This window comes from Periplaneta americana, chromosome 1, assembly GCF_040183065.1.
Source record: "Periplaneta americana isolate PAMFEO1 chromosome 1, P.americana_PAMFEO1_priV1, whole genome shotgun sequence".
In the NCBI taxonomy this organism is placed as follows: Eukaryota; Metazoa; Arthropoda; class Insecta; order Blattodea; family Blattidae; genus Periplaneta; species Periplaneta americana.
The window spans coordinates 113,264,261-113,280,508 of NC_091117.1; the positions used below are offsets into that span (position 1 = coordinate 113,264,261).

A 16,248-nucleotide genomic window follows, 5' to 3' on the forward strand; every position below is an offset into this window, starting at 1 on the left:
AGCGGGATGTGGCCAGTATCTTACTTGAAGTGGTCTGTCGTAATCTTCAGGGTCTTCATTGCTTTCGTGCGTTGCTTGATAGATTTTCACAGATTCTGCTATGCTTATACCTATAGGTCTAACTCCGGCAATTATTATTATTATTATTATTATTTAGTTTCCTATCTCAATCTCATTATGCCTGTTGTCGAAACTCAAGGTCAAATTGACTCAATTTATTTTGATTTTAGCAAAGCATTTGATGTTGTTCCTCACAAAATTTTATTAAATAAATTAAGTAATTTTGGTCTCTCCACTAACTACGTTAATTGGTTTGAAAATTATTTAACAGATAGACAGTCTTGTGTTCGACTAGGTAATTCTCTCTCGGTTCCATTTAATAGTGTATGCGGAGTTCCTCAAGGGTCTACATTGGGACCTCTCCTATTTTTATTATTTATAAATGATATAAGTAAAAGAATAAGTTCTAGCTGCCTTCTGTTTGCGGATGATCTCAAAATCTTTCGTAAAATTAATAGTTCGGCTGATTGTCAAATTCTTCAAAATGACATTAATTCAATTTTACAATGGTCTGTTGAAAATGGAATGAAAATTAATCAATCCAAAACTTTTGTTATTTCCTTCTCACGGAAAACTACTTCCCAAAAATTTAATTATTCTCTTAGTAATGTCATAATTAGTAAGAAAGATTGTATTAGAGATCTTGGTGTCTTACTTGATTCAAAATTATATTTCCATGATCATGTGCAATATATTTATACCCATTCATTAAGAATGCTTGGTCTAATTAGATCTATAACTTATTCTTTTTCTACTCCTATGTGTTTATTAATTTTATACTATATATTGGTTAGATCCAAGCTTGAATATGCATCTGTTGTATGGAACTCCATTACTTCCACTGACTCGGATAAATTAGAGAATATTCAAAGAAAATTTATTTCCTTGTGTTCTTATAGATTCTTACCTAATTCCGATTATAACTATGAGATTAATTGCAAATATTTCAATTGCGGTAGTTTGTTTACCAGACGTCAGGATCTTGATTATTTATTTTTTTGTAAAGTCATTAAGGGTGATACTGATTGTGAATCTTTCATAAGCAATATCAGTCTTCGTATTCCTGCTAAAGGTTTAAGGTTTCATAAATTGTTTTATAATAGAAATTCTAAATCTCTCTCTCCGGTCTGCAGATGTATTAAATATGCTAATTTGTATGGAATGAACTTGGATCCATTTAATGTGTAGTATATCTTTTGAGTTTTTATGTCAGTTTTATTAATTTATGCCATTTGTTAAAATATATGTATCATACTATTCTTGTCAATTGCATATTACTTATAGACTGTTATATTGATTGTATTTCATCTCACTGCCATTTTCTATCATTCATTCCCATCATCATTTGTTGATTTGTTTTGTTTCTTGTGCTAAACAGTAATTGGCCTTGTGCTGTTGTTTTGCACGTTTATATCGTAAATAAATAAATAAATAAATAAATTATTATTATTATTATTATTATTATTATTTTTTTTTTCTTTATTGTGCTAAAACAGCATGTTCCATTGCATACAATATTTGCAATACTACATGCTATGTTTATGTTACATATCCAAAATTTAAAATAAATAAAATGTATCTACTCTACACAATATATGATCAACTAGTAATTATAAATCTTATGCTTAAGAACATTACAAATGCACAATTATTTAATACATCACAAATACACATTACACATCCACAATTAAATTATCTATGTACTATACAGAATCAATCCGCTCATCAGTTACAAAGCTTATGCCTAAATGCATTATCAGAAAAATTTTTTACAAGTGTTGCAATATTACATACTATGTTTAATATATTTATATGTTATTTTTATGTTACATACATGTTCACAGTCATTTAACAATACACTATTGCAATAGACGGAGTCATATTTGAATTGTACATCACAGATCAACAATTTCAAATCTTATAATTGTATGCATATTTGGATTCATGTTTACAAAGTGTTGTACTTATTTGTCTTCATGTTTATAATGTGTTAAAGTCTATTGATTGTATGAATGTTTTGAATTGTTTGTAGTGTTTCAAAATTTATTATTATTATTATTATTATTGTTATTGTTATTGTTATTGTTGTTGTTGTTAGTGTTGTTATTGTTGTTATTGTTGTTGTTGTTGCTGTTGCTGTTGCTGTTGTTATTATTATTATTATTATTATTATTATTATTATTATTATTATTTGTTTTGTTTCTTGTGCTAAACAGTAATTGGCCTTGTGCTGTTGTTTTGCACGTTAATATCCTAAATAAATAAAATAAAATAAAATAAAATAAAATAAATTATTATTATTATTATTATTATTATTATTATTATTATTATTATTATTATTATCGGTCGTGAGCCGTCATGCTGTTCGGTTGTGTGTGCGTGTAGCTCCCGTAACTTGCAGCGTACAGCAGGTGCATCGAAGTTGTAATTTGGATATGGCGCCTAGTAAAGACGTCTGTCTTGTGTGTAACTTGCCTTTCTTTGGAAGGCAAAAGTTTCTGAAGTGTGCAGGGCCTTGTGGTCTTCGTTATCATCTCGATTGCCTAAATATAGGTGAGGCCGAGTATGATATATATATGCAGAGTGGCAGTTCTACTTTTAAGTGTAAAAAGTGTGTGAGTGCATTGAAATCTACACAGGGGGACAACATGCCAGTGCGTCCTACTGCTCCAGGTGAGAAGAAGGTGATCTCACCTACAAAGAAAGTCGTTTCACCTTCAAGGGATCTCAACCTACCGAGCCTGCCCTCAGTAGATTCACTTTCCGTCCAGGTTGAAACTGTTCGTTTAAATAGTATGAACATTCTGGACACAGTGAGTGACATTTTGGAATATGTGAAGAGTCTCCAAAAGGAGATGATAGAACTTAAGAACGAAAATGCGGCTCTGAAAATTCAGGTGGCCGAAATTTTTGTGAAAACTAATTCTAATGTTGTCACTAATAAGAGTAATGCCCCTTCTGTATCAATGCAATATGAATCTGTGCAAGCTAAGGGCCCTAGGAAGTCTTACGCTGAACTTGCAAAGGAAAATTCTATCCTAAATGTTCAAATGGCTGAAATGTTATCAAAGGGGTGCTGCCCCCATAAATCATCTCATAGTATTTCTTCTGTGGGTCAGTCTAATGACCCCATTAAGAAATCATATAGCAAGGTAGTGTCTGTGAACAAAGCTGCTGACAACTTGCATACTTGTAATTCTGATGCGTCAGCAACAAGGAAGTCTGTGTCAACAACTCCTCCTGCTAATGATAGACATAACAATATTGAACTAAATCAGGCCAATGCTTCAACTTCTGCCAACGTATCTGATGGTTTTCAATTAGTTACTCGCAAAAAATATAAAAAAAAGAGAACCTAAAGTTGGAACATTGGCCATGAGTAGCATTGAAATGGCCCCTGAGAGAATTAAAACTAAATCTCTATTTGTTTCGAGATTTAGTTCCAAAGTCAACACAAACAGTATAGAGGACTCCCTGAAGAATCAACTTCAGCTAAGATCTCTTGCTGTAACTAAACTAAAAACCAAATATCAATCATATTCTTCCTTTCACATCACTGTTGATGTGAGGGATTTCGATTCCATTAACAAACCTGAAGTTTGGCCTGCTGGTTGCCTAATTGCACCATTTTATGGTAAATTAAAGCCTGAGCAGCACTTTGCGCATTCTGCTAATTCGAACTCTGTTGATTCTCAGGGAAATGCCTCTTAGTCTTAGTCTTGCTCGCTCTCATTTTCAATGTTCAGTTCTATTAATCATCTCGAGATTTTCTACCAAAATGTTCGTGGACTTAACACTAAAGTTGATGAAATTTTTCAGAATATAGTGAGTAATAATGATCTCATTATCTGTCTCACTGAAACATGGTTATCTGAGTCAGTTATTAATTCTGATTTATTTCCAAATAACTATACTGTGTTTCGTGCAGATAGACTGTTTGCAGACACTAACAAAAAAAGAGGTGGTGGTGTCCTGACAGTGATTAGCAACCAGTTACCTTTTACTAAAAGACGTTTTGACTTAGAAATTATTAGTGAATGCGTTTGGGTTGAACTTAGAATGACTGATGGTTTTAATCTGTTATTAGGTAACCATTATTTCTCTCCTGATACAGATCATATTCACTTAAAATCTTATCTTAATTTTCTTGAAAAAAATCTCGACACTCATAATTTTAGAATAGTAATCCTTGGTGATTTTAATACTCCTGGTATGGACTGGACAACTGGTTCTAATCTTAATGATACTCATTATTACTCTAAAATTAAGGCTAAGGATTTATATTCCTCGTCCTGCCTTCTTGGATTAATTCAAATTAACTCTACCGTTGCGAGTAAAAAGCTTCTTGATTTGGTTTTTACTAATGATAAAAACAGTACAGTTAAACTTGCCGATCACTCTCTAGTTTTAGAGGATACTTATCATCCATCTATCTCTATTTATATTGAAGTAAAATTATCGTTACCGGAACACTCTCTAATTAGTTCTTATTTAAATTATTCTCAAGGTGATTATCTGAATCTTTATTCTATTCTATACAATTATGATTGGACTAGCATATATCAGACTACTGATGTAAACACTGCTGCAAATTCCTTGTCTCAAATTATAAACAATGCTATATCCCTTTGTGTCCCTGTCACCTTTGTTAAAAAATCGCACTATCCTAAATGGTTTTCAAACAATTTACGTCAGCTTATTAAGAAAAAAAATAAAGCTCATAAAAATTACAAAAAATATAAAACTGATCATCATTATCAAATTTTTTCTAATTTTAGAAAACAAGTCAAAGCCATGATTAAATCTGATAAATTCAAATGGTTACAATCAATTGATGATAACCTAAAGCACGAACCAAATAAATTTTGGAAATATGTAGAAACTTTTCGAAAAACAAATAGTAATCCCACAGAACTAATAATAAATGGCGTTCACATCACAGATGAAAAAGAAATTGCAAATGCATTTGCTTGTCAATTTAAATCTGTTCAACAAAATTGTAACTCTAATTTCATTACTTATGATTCTAATATCACTGACTGTTTGTCCCTGCCTAATATTACATTCGATGATGTAAATAAAGCTATTAAAAAGCTAAAGCCTAATAAATGTAAAGGTACTGATAGCATTCCTAATTTTATAATTAAGGGTTGCTCTAATATTCTCTTGCCTGTTTTAACTTTTTTATTCAATCTTAGCTTAAAAACAGGAATTTACCCGTCACTTTGGAAGGAAGCATCCATTATTCCAGTTTTCAAAAATGGTAATAAAAATAGTGTTACTAATTATAGACCCATTTCTATCCTAAACAATTTTTCTAAAATTTTTGAAAAAATTATTCACAAACACATTTCATTTTATGTCAAAAATAAGATCAATTCGGCCCAACATGGATTTACAAGAGGGAAATCTACAACTACTAATTTAGTTTCCTATCTTAATCTCATAATGCCTATAGTTGAAAATCAAGGTCAAATTGACTCAATTTATTTTGATTTTAGCAAAGCATTTGATGTTGTTCCTCACAAAATTTTATTAAATAAATTAAGTAATTTTGGTCTCTCCACTAACTACGTTAATTGGTTTGAAAATTATTTAACAGATAGACAGTCTTGTGTTCGACTAGGTAATTCTCTCTCGGTTCCATTTAATAGTTTATGCGGTGTTCCTCAAGGGTCTACATTGGGACCTCTCTTATTTTTATTATTTATAAATGATATAAGTAAAAGAATAAGTTCTAGCTGCCTTTTGTTTGCGGATGATCTCAAAATCTTTCGCAAAATTAATAGTTTGGTTGATTGTCAAATTCTTCAAAATGACATTAATTCAATTTCACAATGGTCTGTTGAAAATGGAATGAAAATTAATCAATCCAAAACTTCTGTTATTTCCTTTTCACGGAAAACTATCTCCCTAAAATTTAACTATTCTCTCAGTCATGTCGTAATTACTAGGACAGATTGTATTAGAGATCTTGGTGTCCTACTTGATTCAAAATTATATTTCCATGATCATGTGCAATATATTTATACCCATTCGTTAAGAATGCTTGGTCTAATTAGGTCTATAACTTATTCTTTTTCCACTCCTATGTGTTTATTAATTTTATACTATACGTTGGTTAGATCCAAGCTTGAATATGCATCTGTTGTATGGAACTCCATTACTTCCACTGACTCGGCTAAATTGGAGAATATTCAAAGAAAATTTATTTCCTTGTGTTCTTATAGATTTTTACCAAATTCCGATTATAACTATGAGATTAAATGCAATTATTTCAATTGCGGTTGTTTGTTCACCAGACGTCAGGATCTTGATTATTTATTTTTTTGCAAAGTCATTAAGGGTGATATTGATTGTGAATCTTTCATAAGCAATATCAGTCTTCGTATTCCTGCTAATGGTTTAAGATTTCATAAATTGTTTTATAATAAGAATCCTAAATCTCTCTCTCCGGTCTGCAGATGCATTAAATATGCTAATTTGCATGGATTCAACTTGGATCCATTTAATGTGTAGTATATCTTTGAGTTTAACTCACTGATCTATTTTAATAATTATTTGTCCATTTTATTTCTTGCATTTGGTCAATTGATTAATGTAGCCTATTCCATTATTTCAATTATCTCATTGGACTAATTTTATAATTTTATAATTATTATTTGATCATTGATTATGTAGACCATTATATTGTTTGTATTTCATCTCATTGCCATTTTCTATCATTCATTCTCATCATCATTTGTTGTTTTGTTCTGTTTTGTATCGTGCAAAACTGTAATTGGCCTTGTGCTGTTGTTTTTGCACGTTAATATTCTAAATAAATAAAAATAAAAAATAAAAAAAAATAAATTATTATTATTATTATTATTGTTGTTGTTGTTGTTGTTGTTATTATTGTTATTATTGTTATTATTATTATTATTATTATTATTATTATTATTATTATTATTATTATTATTATTCACTAATTTTAAGTGAAATGTGTATTGGATTTAAACCCTTTATGTTTTCAATAGCTATAATAAACACAACACTCTTAAAACAGATTCACAAATTTACTATTACATGTACAGGTAACAACTGTATCTAAAATATCGTCTGTCACATTAGTAAAGTTGCGAATCTGCTTTTTAGGGCGTAAGCTCTCATAATTGGTTACACTAAGGGATATCATTATAAAGAGGTCGAAAAAATAGTGTGTCTTGCGCTGGTTTCAACTGAATAGCTATAAAATCTGATTTTTAATATGCAATTAAAAGTGTTTTTTGCCCATACTGTAAAATTGTAATTTTGCAGTTTCACAACTTTATCATTGGAACGATATCTGTCCCCAAAAATTGTGAAAAAATCTAGTAAATTTATGTAAAGAGGCAGATTGCATGCTCCACACAATTCTAATATATAAATTATTTTGGACCATTTTTTGTTACTAAAATGTTGTGAACACGAGAGTATCTATAAGCACTTCCCAAAATTCGGCAATATTACATGTTCCGAGAATTTGAAATGTGACGACTTTGTGTCGATGTTTTTATGTTTTTTCATGCTCGTTTACTTTTTCCTCAAGGTACTTTAAATCACACTCCCCTTCGTTTGTCTCATCATCTCAAAACAGTAAGCATACAATACTTGTACAATACAGAGTGTTTCTTGTCACAGCCACACATCCATGAAACCCTGCCATAATAGCACTATCAGATATGCGTGTAAATGCACCTCGATTCTTACAAGCAGGCTATATTTGCACAACATCTAGTTCAGGACTGGGTAACCACCATCTTTTATTTCAATTTTTTGTGTCAAGCAAAAAGAGCTAAATACAATTCATTTTAATTAAATTACTTTCATTTCAGCATTGTTGGCAGTACATCTGTAACTCACATTATGAGCTCGCACAGAATTAAACACAACTTGTTCTGATACACTTTAGCATTCACCAAGAGCACAGAGCTCAGACTGGGGTGAGTCCAGAGCTATACATGCATCACAGCTTGGCATGGTACAGAGTGGGGAAAGTGCTGCTGTTGTTGCCATGGCAACCATGCGTGGTTTTGCCACAGAGCAAAGTGTTATACATTTGTTCCTGCATTAACTAATAATCAGACATCTATAAAAAGTATTACATAGTTGTCATTATTACTCATTAAGGTACCAGTTGACGAAAACAACAAGGAGAACAGGAATCTTAAACTCGTAGGCACAGGCCACTCCTGCTAGTGCCCACCCGAATTTAACTCATGCCCACACTTCTGTCACCCTCCAAATAAATATGGAAAGTACAGCTGAAACTTATTTTATAATGCTGTACTTAATATTACATTTGTTACATTTAATTCACAATTTCTTTTCATAAATATTTAGGCCTATTTGAAACTTTCTGTTTCTTAGATGCATAAACTGACAATGTGCAAGTTTTAATTTGTTGAAATCATCGTTAAATTTTAGCTTAAAGCCTAAACTTGTTTATTTTTATAGATATCCAGGTGGTATGTAAAAAGAAGAATGTGAGCTAATCCGCACTAACACTTAATGGTGTAGGACATAAGGAAGAAGCGTTACCAATGGAATATTGGAAATGTTGTCTTTCTCATCTCATGGACCCTCTTCATTCATCCAGATCGCCCTCGTCCTTATGTCATGCAGACTATCAGTTTTAGAATAAAACAAATAGTGAGAAATAAAAATTAAAAAAAGAAACAAAAATCGAAATTTAGTGATGTCACTGATGGCAGACCACCTTGATGAAGTTCTACCCACCAAAAGGTGCTTCATCACAAATTGAAACTTCTAGTGCTCACTGTCTGTCAGAGTTGAATTTTGACATGAGCAAGAAAGGCCAGTAAATTTTGCCCAGCGTCTTTTCTTTCAGAGACACTGGAACTCCGGCTTAATTTTCACATAAAGATAGTCATGATGAGGATTTTTGTTGCTTTTGTTGAGATTTGACCATACAACCTAAGATTGGTAACCACTCAGTCACCAACTTTCTGCTACATAATTATCAATATACAGTATTTACTGTCTCAATGGACATATAATGTTAGTTTTTCTTGTCAGTTTAACAGTTTACTCTATTTATTGCACTAAAGATGTAATGGAATAAAAATGTTTTTTTTTTTTTTTAGTATGATCATCACGAATTTCCAGGAGTTGTGCCAAGAACATTTCTGGGACCACTCTTTATATCCCTTCTTGCATCGCCATTTGTAACAGTTATTAACATATTGGGTTTGAGCAAGTTTTATGCTCAGTTTATAGGTAAGTATGCGTGCAGAATGTATTTATAAATGTTTTCAGTAATGTAAATTTAATAAGCATTCTTTTAAATACTGTTCATTAATTTGTTTCAGTACGGGCAGTTCTTGGATTGTGTGTCATTGGAGCTTTTCGTATGTTCCGTCAGGCTATTCAATCAGAATTTGGACACCAATTAACAAACTGGTTTGTTTCAATAACCATAACACAATACCATTTCATGTATTACCTCAGTCGACCTTTACCAAACATCATGGCACTTCCTTTAGGTAAGAATTAACAAAATAAATTATATATATGAGAAAAGAATATTTTATCAGTAGATTAAGCCACCAACTACACTTCATTTTATATATATATATATATATATATATATTGTTATATTGAAATGTTTTGTAAAGGCAGAGTTTCCAGACGTCCTGTATTTAAGAGAAATGCCTTGGGTCCCTTATAATTAGTTCATAAGACAAGGATTGTTCCGCATTTTGAAATTTACAGTTTGATTGACTGACTGATTGATTGATTGAACAATTGAAAATATAAACTGTATATTGTTTGAAAGTGGGTGGACAGTTTCAGAGAATGGACAGTAAAGGTCAAATTTTAATACATTGGTAAGTTTTGTTTAAATGCATTTGTAAAATACATGTTTTCTATTGACTCTGAAGCAGACATTTGACTTAATTAAGACAGACTTGTTGATTTCAATAAATCTCTCCACTGTGTTCGGCAAAAATGTTTCTCAGCTATGATAAGATAAATAAACTGTTGGAGAAGGTACTAGAAGTAATAAATATGGATATTAAATTTGGTCCCTCAAATGAATGTGAAAACGTAACAGTATGAAAATGCATTTACTAAAAAAATACGTAATTACAAATAATGCTTCTCTATGTATTACTGAATTGTGTTATAGGCGTACTTGTCGATAGGTGTTAATATTCTTCTGTACATTATTTTGGTAAACAGATTCATCGTCAGTGGGGATTCTTTCACATAAGAATAGAAAGAAATGTGAAAGCTGATACCGGTACCTTAGTAAAGAAAGGAGCAAAGATTATCTTAGAAACATTATTACTGAATCCTACCTGTAAAAAAAAAAAAACCATAAAAAGAACACGCCCATCATGTAACAAATTAGAAAAAGTGACAGGGATTATTATCGCCACGGCCTCATGGTTAACATGTCGGCATCATACAATAACGTGTGGTGTGCTTTTAAAACAATTTTGCCGACCGAGTGTTGCTCTGTAAGTTTCAATCTAAGTGTCACGTCATGTCTACTTCCTCGATAAGAATAAGCACTAGTTTGTTATATTGTTAAATGCTATTATTATTATTATCATTATTATTATTATTATTATTATTATTATTATTATTATTGTTATTATTATTGTTATTATTATTGTTTCATATACGAGTACGTTGACATTCTTAACTCTTAATAATAATTTTTTTTTTAACCTAAGCTGTTGAGAAAGCGTCGTAAAATAACCTACTAAAAAAAAAAAATAAAAAAAAATAATAATTTTTAATCACATACCTTAATGTTCGTCCTCAGCACAAGACATTGCAACCTCGGTTTTAGTCCACGTGGATTAGACAAGTAGATGTCATTTTATAATGAAAGTAGCTTATTGGTTGCAACATTGAAATTGAGGCGAGTGATTGGAGCGGTGACATAAGAAATTGAAAACAATAATACAAGTAAATTTCAATGACCTGCCGAATGTTAAGCATGAGACCGCGGAAATAATACAGGATCTATGGCAATGAAATAAAAACAAACCAAGAAGGGAGTCTGTTGCTATATTTAGATTGACCTCTGGATATGACTGCTTAGCAACGTACCTTAAAAAAAATGAACATCTTCCAACTGCATCTTGTGCAAAGTGAAGGACTCCATCATGGATGTTTCCCATTTAAAGCAGTGCCCCAAACTTAACTCCGACCAAAATGAGAAGAATATTGTCCACTTATATCGGAAGGCAAGGAGACTAATGGATTAACTCCAAAGTCTACCATTAGAAACAACATTGTTGGAACTAGATACATTAATGATACCACTGCTTGTCTTTCACTGTATCAATGCATATGAAGACAGTATATTGTTGTTGCATACTAAGAGTTTAAGCAAATAAAATAGAGGCTATAACAGAGGAAGACCAGTTGGCATAGTTCCTTGTTTCTGTTTAGAACTATCTATTTATTAGGGGCCAACAAGGCTGTAAACCAGAGGTGCTCAAAATAGGAGAGTACAAAACATACAGAGTGGGAACCCTGTTTTTACATTTCTGCAATTTATGTTTTCCTGTTATTTACATTACTTTCCGCTGGTCCCGTCTATATACCTACAATATACTGTTTTTCCGCCATTAACAACTTGTAAGAAGACGTATTTCCCGTTATTTGAGTTTTTTCGTGTTGTTGCACTAAATTTCAACATCGATATTTCAGTGAAAGCCTGGATCATATATGTTACATATATGATCTAGGGTGGTAGTCAATGGTCGATCTTGCTGGCTGAGCACCTACTGATCGATATTAATATCGATTGTCTGATTCGCTTGATTCTCGAATCATGGCGTTGGCATCCTTGTAACTTCTGTTGTGTTGTATCTTAGTCTTTCGATTCACTGTGTTGTACATTGTAATTTATTATCTAATATAGATTATTATAGTTGACTGAATACGTGCTAAAATTGTTTCAAGTGTTTTTCTGAATATGGAGAAGGATCAGAAATGTATTTCTGTAGAAGAGAAGATGAAAATTCTACAACGTGCAGATTCCCATGTGGGAATGTGTGTTCAACTTGAGAAAGAGTTGGAAATCTCCGTACCTACATTGAACACTACAATCAAGAACCAGTCGAGCATTCAACTTTCCTCGAGACAAAGTGGTCCTATGGCAAAAAAACGTAAATACAATCGTAGTTCAAAGTATGATGAGTTGAACACACTGGTAGCAGAGCGTCAGGCATTACAGTTGATGGCACCATACTCCGAGCAAAGACTGCGAATTGCGTCGAAGTTGGGCATAATCGAATTCGCTGCTTCCAGCAGCTGGATAGACAGGTTTAAAACCAGGCACAACATTGTTTACAATGAAGTCTGTAGTGAAAGCAACAGTGTGGTACTAGAGACTGTAAACTATTGGAAACAGGGAATCAAAGATGTCATTCAAGGTTATGAACCTAGAAACATTTTCAATTCTGATGAAATTGGGCTTTTTTATAATATTCTTCCCAGTAAAATATTGTGTTTTAAAGGCGAGAAGTACCATGGGGATAAGCTAAGCAAACATATATTAACTGTTTTGCTAATGGTGAATGCTGCTGGGTTGGAAAAGTTACCTCCACCAATAATAGAAAAATTAAAAAAGCCACAGTGTTTCAAGAACATTAAACATTTTCTTGCCACATATGAAGCCAACAGCACAGCTTGGATGACCTGCAGCATCTTCGCATCTACCATGCATGCTCTGGATGCTAAAATGAGGGCACAGCAAAGAAAAATATTATTGCTTCTGGACAGGTGTCCTGCACATCCACTTGCTCGCTTTAAAATCCAAATACAGGAAAAGACTCGTCAATAAAGCTGTTTTTATGCATGGCATTGGTGTAAGTGCTAGTGAAATGAGTGTGTCAGTCCTTGATGCTATGTGGCCCATGCATAGCTAAATGTTACTCTTGCAGCAATGTCTAACTGCTTCCAAAAGGCAGAATTTTGTTTTCAGAAAGAATAAGTGGATGTGGAGGAGGAGCAACTGCATGATGAGAAGCCCAACAACTGGTCCATGGTAGCAGAGTCGTCATCATTTGAAGAATATGTCAACATCGATACTCATGTGATTACCAAAGAGAGTAGATGGGGTTCGTTATCAGTGGACACAAGTTTGCTATACCGAGAGCTTTGATTATGTCATAAGGTGGGGGGGAAAGGGTCTTACCTACAAGGTACAGTCATTGTATGTGCAGAGCTCTCTGATGTTACACATGCTGTCTTAGATAGTTTTCAATACCTGTGCATTTCCTGGGGTATTTGAATTTCCTGCCTTCTTCATATTCTTTATTGGTTCTTCTACACGATTTCCTGTATTTACTTTTTTCCTATCTCAGTCCTTCTAATTTGTACTATTTGTGTTCACCGTAAGTGCAAAGCATTCATTTGCCTTTACATTACAACATAGTTTACGATATGCCAAAAGAAAAGAACCCTTGGCATGTACAATTGCAGCAATTTGTTAAGGAGTTCGCATCACAGCACTTTTTCACAGATGGTGAAAAACTTACATGCAAGGTATGTAAAGTCGATCTGCTGGGGAACAAGAGACACCATGTACAAAAACACTATAACTCTAAAAGACACAAGGAATGTTTTAAGTTTTTGAATTCGAAGAAAGTCGAACTTATTCCTACGAGTTCAAATATGGAATGTGATTTTTACCAAGACTTGTGCCACATGTTCGTTAGGACAAATATTCCAACATCCATGTATCAGATCATTTTTGCAAAAATATACAGTTAGAACACTACCCCAACAATCTACTCTGCGTATGGGTTATTTAGCAAAATGTTATGAAGATGTCTTACGTGAAATTAGAGAAACCTTAAAAGATGAAAAATTGTGGGGATCTATAGACGAAACGACAAATATTGCAAACAGATCCCTTGCTAATGTTATTGTTGGGACACTTCAAACTGAACATGTGGGCAAAAAGTTTCTATTGACATCCGAAGAGCTAGAGAAAGTAAATAATGTTAGTATTGCAGCTCTGAAATATCAATGCGATTATTGTGGTCTGATGAAATGAAAGCAGAACATGTTCTTCACTTCGTAACTGATGGTGCAACTTATATGATAAAAGCAGTGAAGAAGTTTCAAGAATCTTTTCCTGGAATGATACATGTAACATGTATAGCCCATGGCCTACATCGTGTAGCAGAAGAAATTAGAACTATACTGATGTAGATAGGTATGTTTCTAATATTAAAAAAAAAATATTTTCGAAAGCTCCTTTCCGGGTAAAGACATTTCATAAAATAGCGCCTGGAATTTCCTTGCCTCTACAGTCTTGTATTATTAGGTGGAGCACTTGGTTGGAAGCGGTTATATATCATGCTGAACATGATGAGAACAATGTCGCTGTGGTCAATCAATTTGATGCCAATGCGAGCCAGCCAGTTCTCACTGTACATATGTTGATTTCTCCACAATTACTGTACATGATGATATTTTGTTTATCTGTGATAATTTTAAATGTATGTCTAAAACTATAAAACAATTAGAATCTTCCGATTTAACCATGGAAGAAGCAATCAGGTTAGTAGAAGAACTAGCACAGTCACTGAAACAGGTAATGGGAGGGATTGGTGAAAGAGTGCAACAAAGGTTGGAAAATGTCCTAGCAAAAAATTAGCAAAAAATGCACGTTATTCCGTAATGTGTGATATGAGAGACAACCTATCAAGGAACAAACAAATGGAAATAGTAACATAGCATATTTCAAGTTCGCTCCGATTACATTATGCGATGTGGAAAGAAGCTTTTCTCAGTATAGACACTGCTTCACGGGAATATCATACCAAGTTCACCTCTGAAAGCTTAATGAAGTATATTGTCGTGCACTGTAACAAATGCAGTTACGAATAAGAGCAAAGTAGTACAAAGTAAAATACTATGTTTTCTATGTTGTTGTATTTATATACAATATATTGTTCTTATGTGCATTAATATTATGTAACACAGAACTATGTATGTTGTAATTAAATGTACACTTAGCGGCAAAAAGAATGGGCCGGCCGACAGTTTCTAAGTTCCAGAGACATAACATTGCGCATGCTCATCTCATCAAAGCCGTAGTTCACTAGTTAACACATACTTAAACCATTTAAATTTGCTGTATTTTGTTTAAGAGTCTAAAATATGTAATAAAATCGAATGGCGGGTTGATTCTAGATACATCAGGGCCCTTGAAGAGTGAAATAATAATAAAATTGATAAATACAAAATCAACTGGAGTGAATATGAACAGGAAAACCACGTATTATGCCGAACTGATATTAACAGTCACAGTAGCGTAAGTCGTTACGGCATTGGTCTATTGAACAAGTTGATAGTAGTAGCTCAAGGTTCGAATCTCCCCCAATCTTTTTTTAATTACAAATTTGCCATCATATGTGTCTCGCAAAGCTATAATTATGTGGCGATATCTCTTAGAATATGCCCAAACTCTAATAAATAATAAACCTCCCTCTCTCTTTCAAGCAATACTGCTATCTGTTAATACAACGTTCTGTCTCGTCATTATGCTTGAAGATGGCACAAAAACAAGAACTCATTGCCCTGGTTCGCATAGATTATTCTATATATGCTACTCTCTGACAGGACTTCGATTGGAGAAATGTCATTTTCTCTGACGAGGTAATTGTCTCCAATAGCAATGATAGTACTGTCCTAGTTTATTGTATGAATGGCCACCGATACGATGAATGCTTTGTGAGACGAATTATTAACAAGTCAGGTTGCGTGAGGGTCGCGTGTTGGGGGTGGATGTCATACGATGGGGCAGGACTTCTGGAATGCATCCACGGGCGGTTTACAGCAGAAGTCTACGAACACATTTTGGCAAATGTAATGATCCCCACTGTCCGAAAACGATATCCAGAAGGAACACTTTTCTTCCAGCAGGATAATCATCCGATACACACCGCCAACCGGATTCAAAGATGGTTTACAAGGAGGCGTGATGTCGACCCAGTCGACTGGCCTCCAAATTCACCAGATATGAATCCGATTCAAAATTTGTGGGCTGCAGTCAAAAGGATCCTGTGCTCTAATTGGGCAGAACAACCACCCGTTCAGACACCTGAGGAATTGTGGAGCAGAGTTCTAGATGCGTGGGAGGAGATGGCCAAGAATTTAGACCTG

The 16,248-nt window shown here is 33.3% G+C and overlaps 1 protein-coding gene across 3 annotated transcripts in view; it reads left to right on the forward strand.

Annotated features, from left to right (window-relative positions):
- Alg12 (Alg12 alpha-1,6-mannosyltransferase) overlaps positions 1-16,248 on the forward strand; it is an 89,413-nt gene that overhangs the window by 17,949 nt on the left and 55,216 nt on the right. For 2 of the 3 annotated variants that reach the window (XM_069826156.1, XM_069826174.1), the window contains exons 3-4: positions 9,189-9,321; positions 9,414-9,587. In XM_069826156.1, coding sequence (XP_069682257.1) covers positions 9,189-9,321; positions 9,414-9,587 — 307 coding nt within the window. Of the gene's footprint in view, positions 1-7,916; positions 8,025-9,188; positions 9,322-9,413; positions 9,588-16,248 lie in introns of all 3 variants that reach the window. The other variant, XM_069826166.1, reaches the window with a different exon arrangement.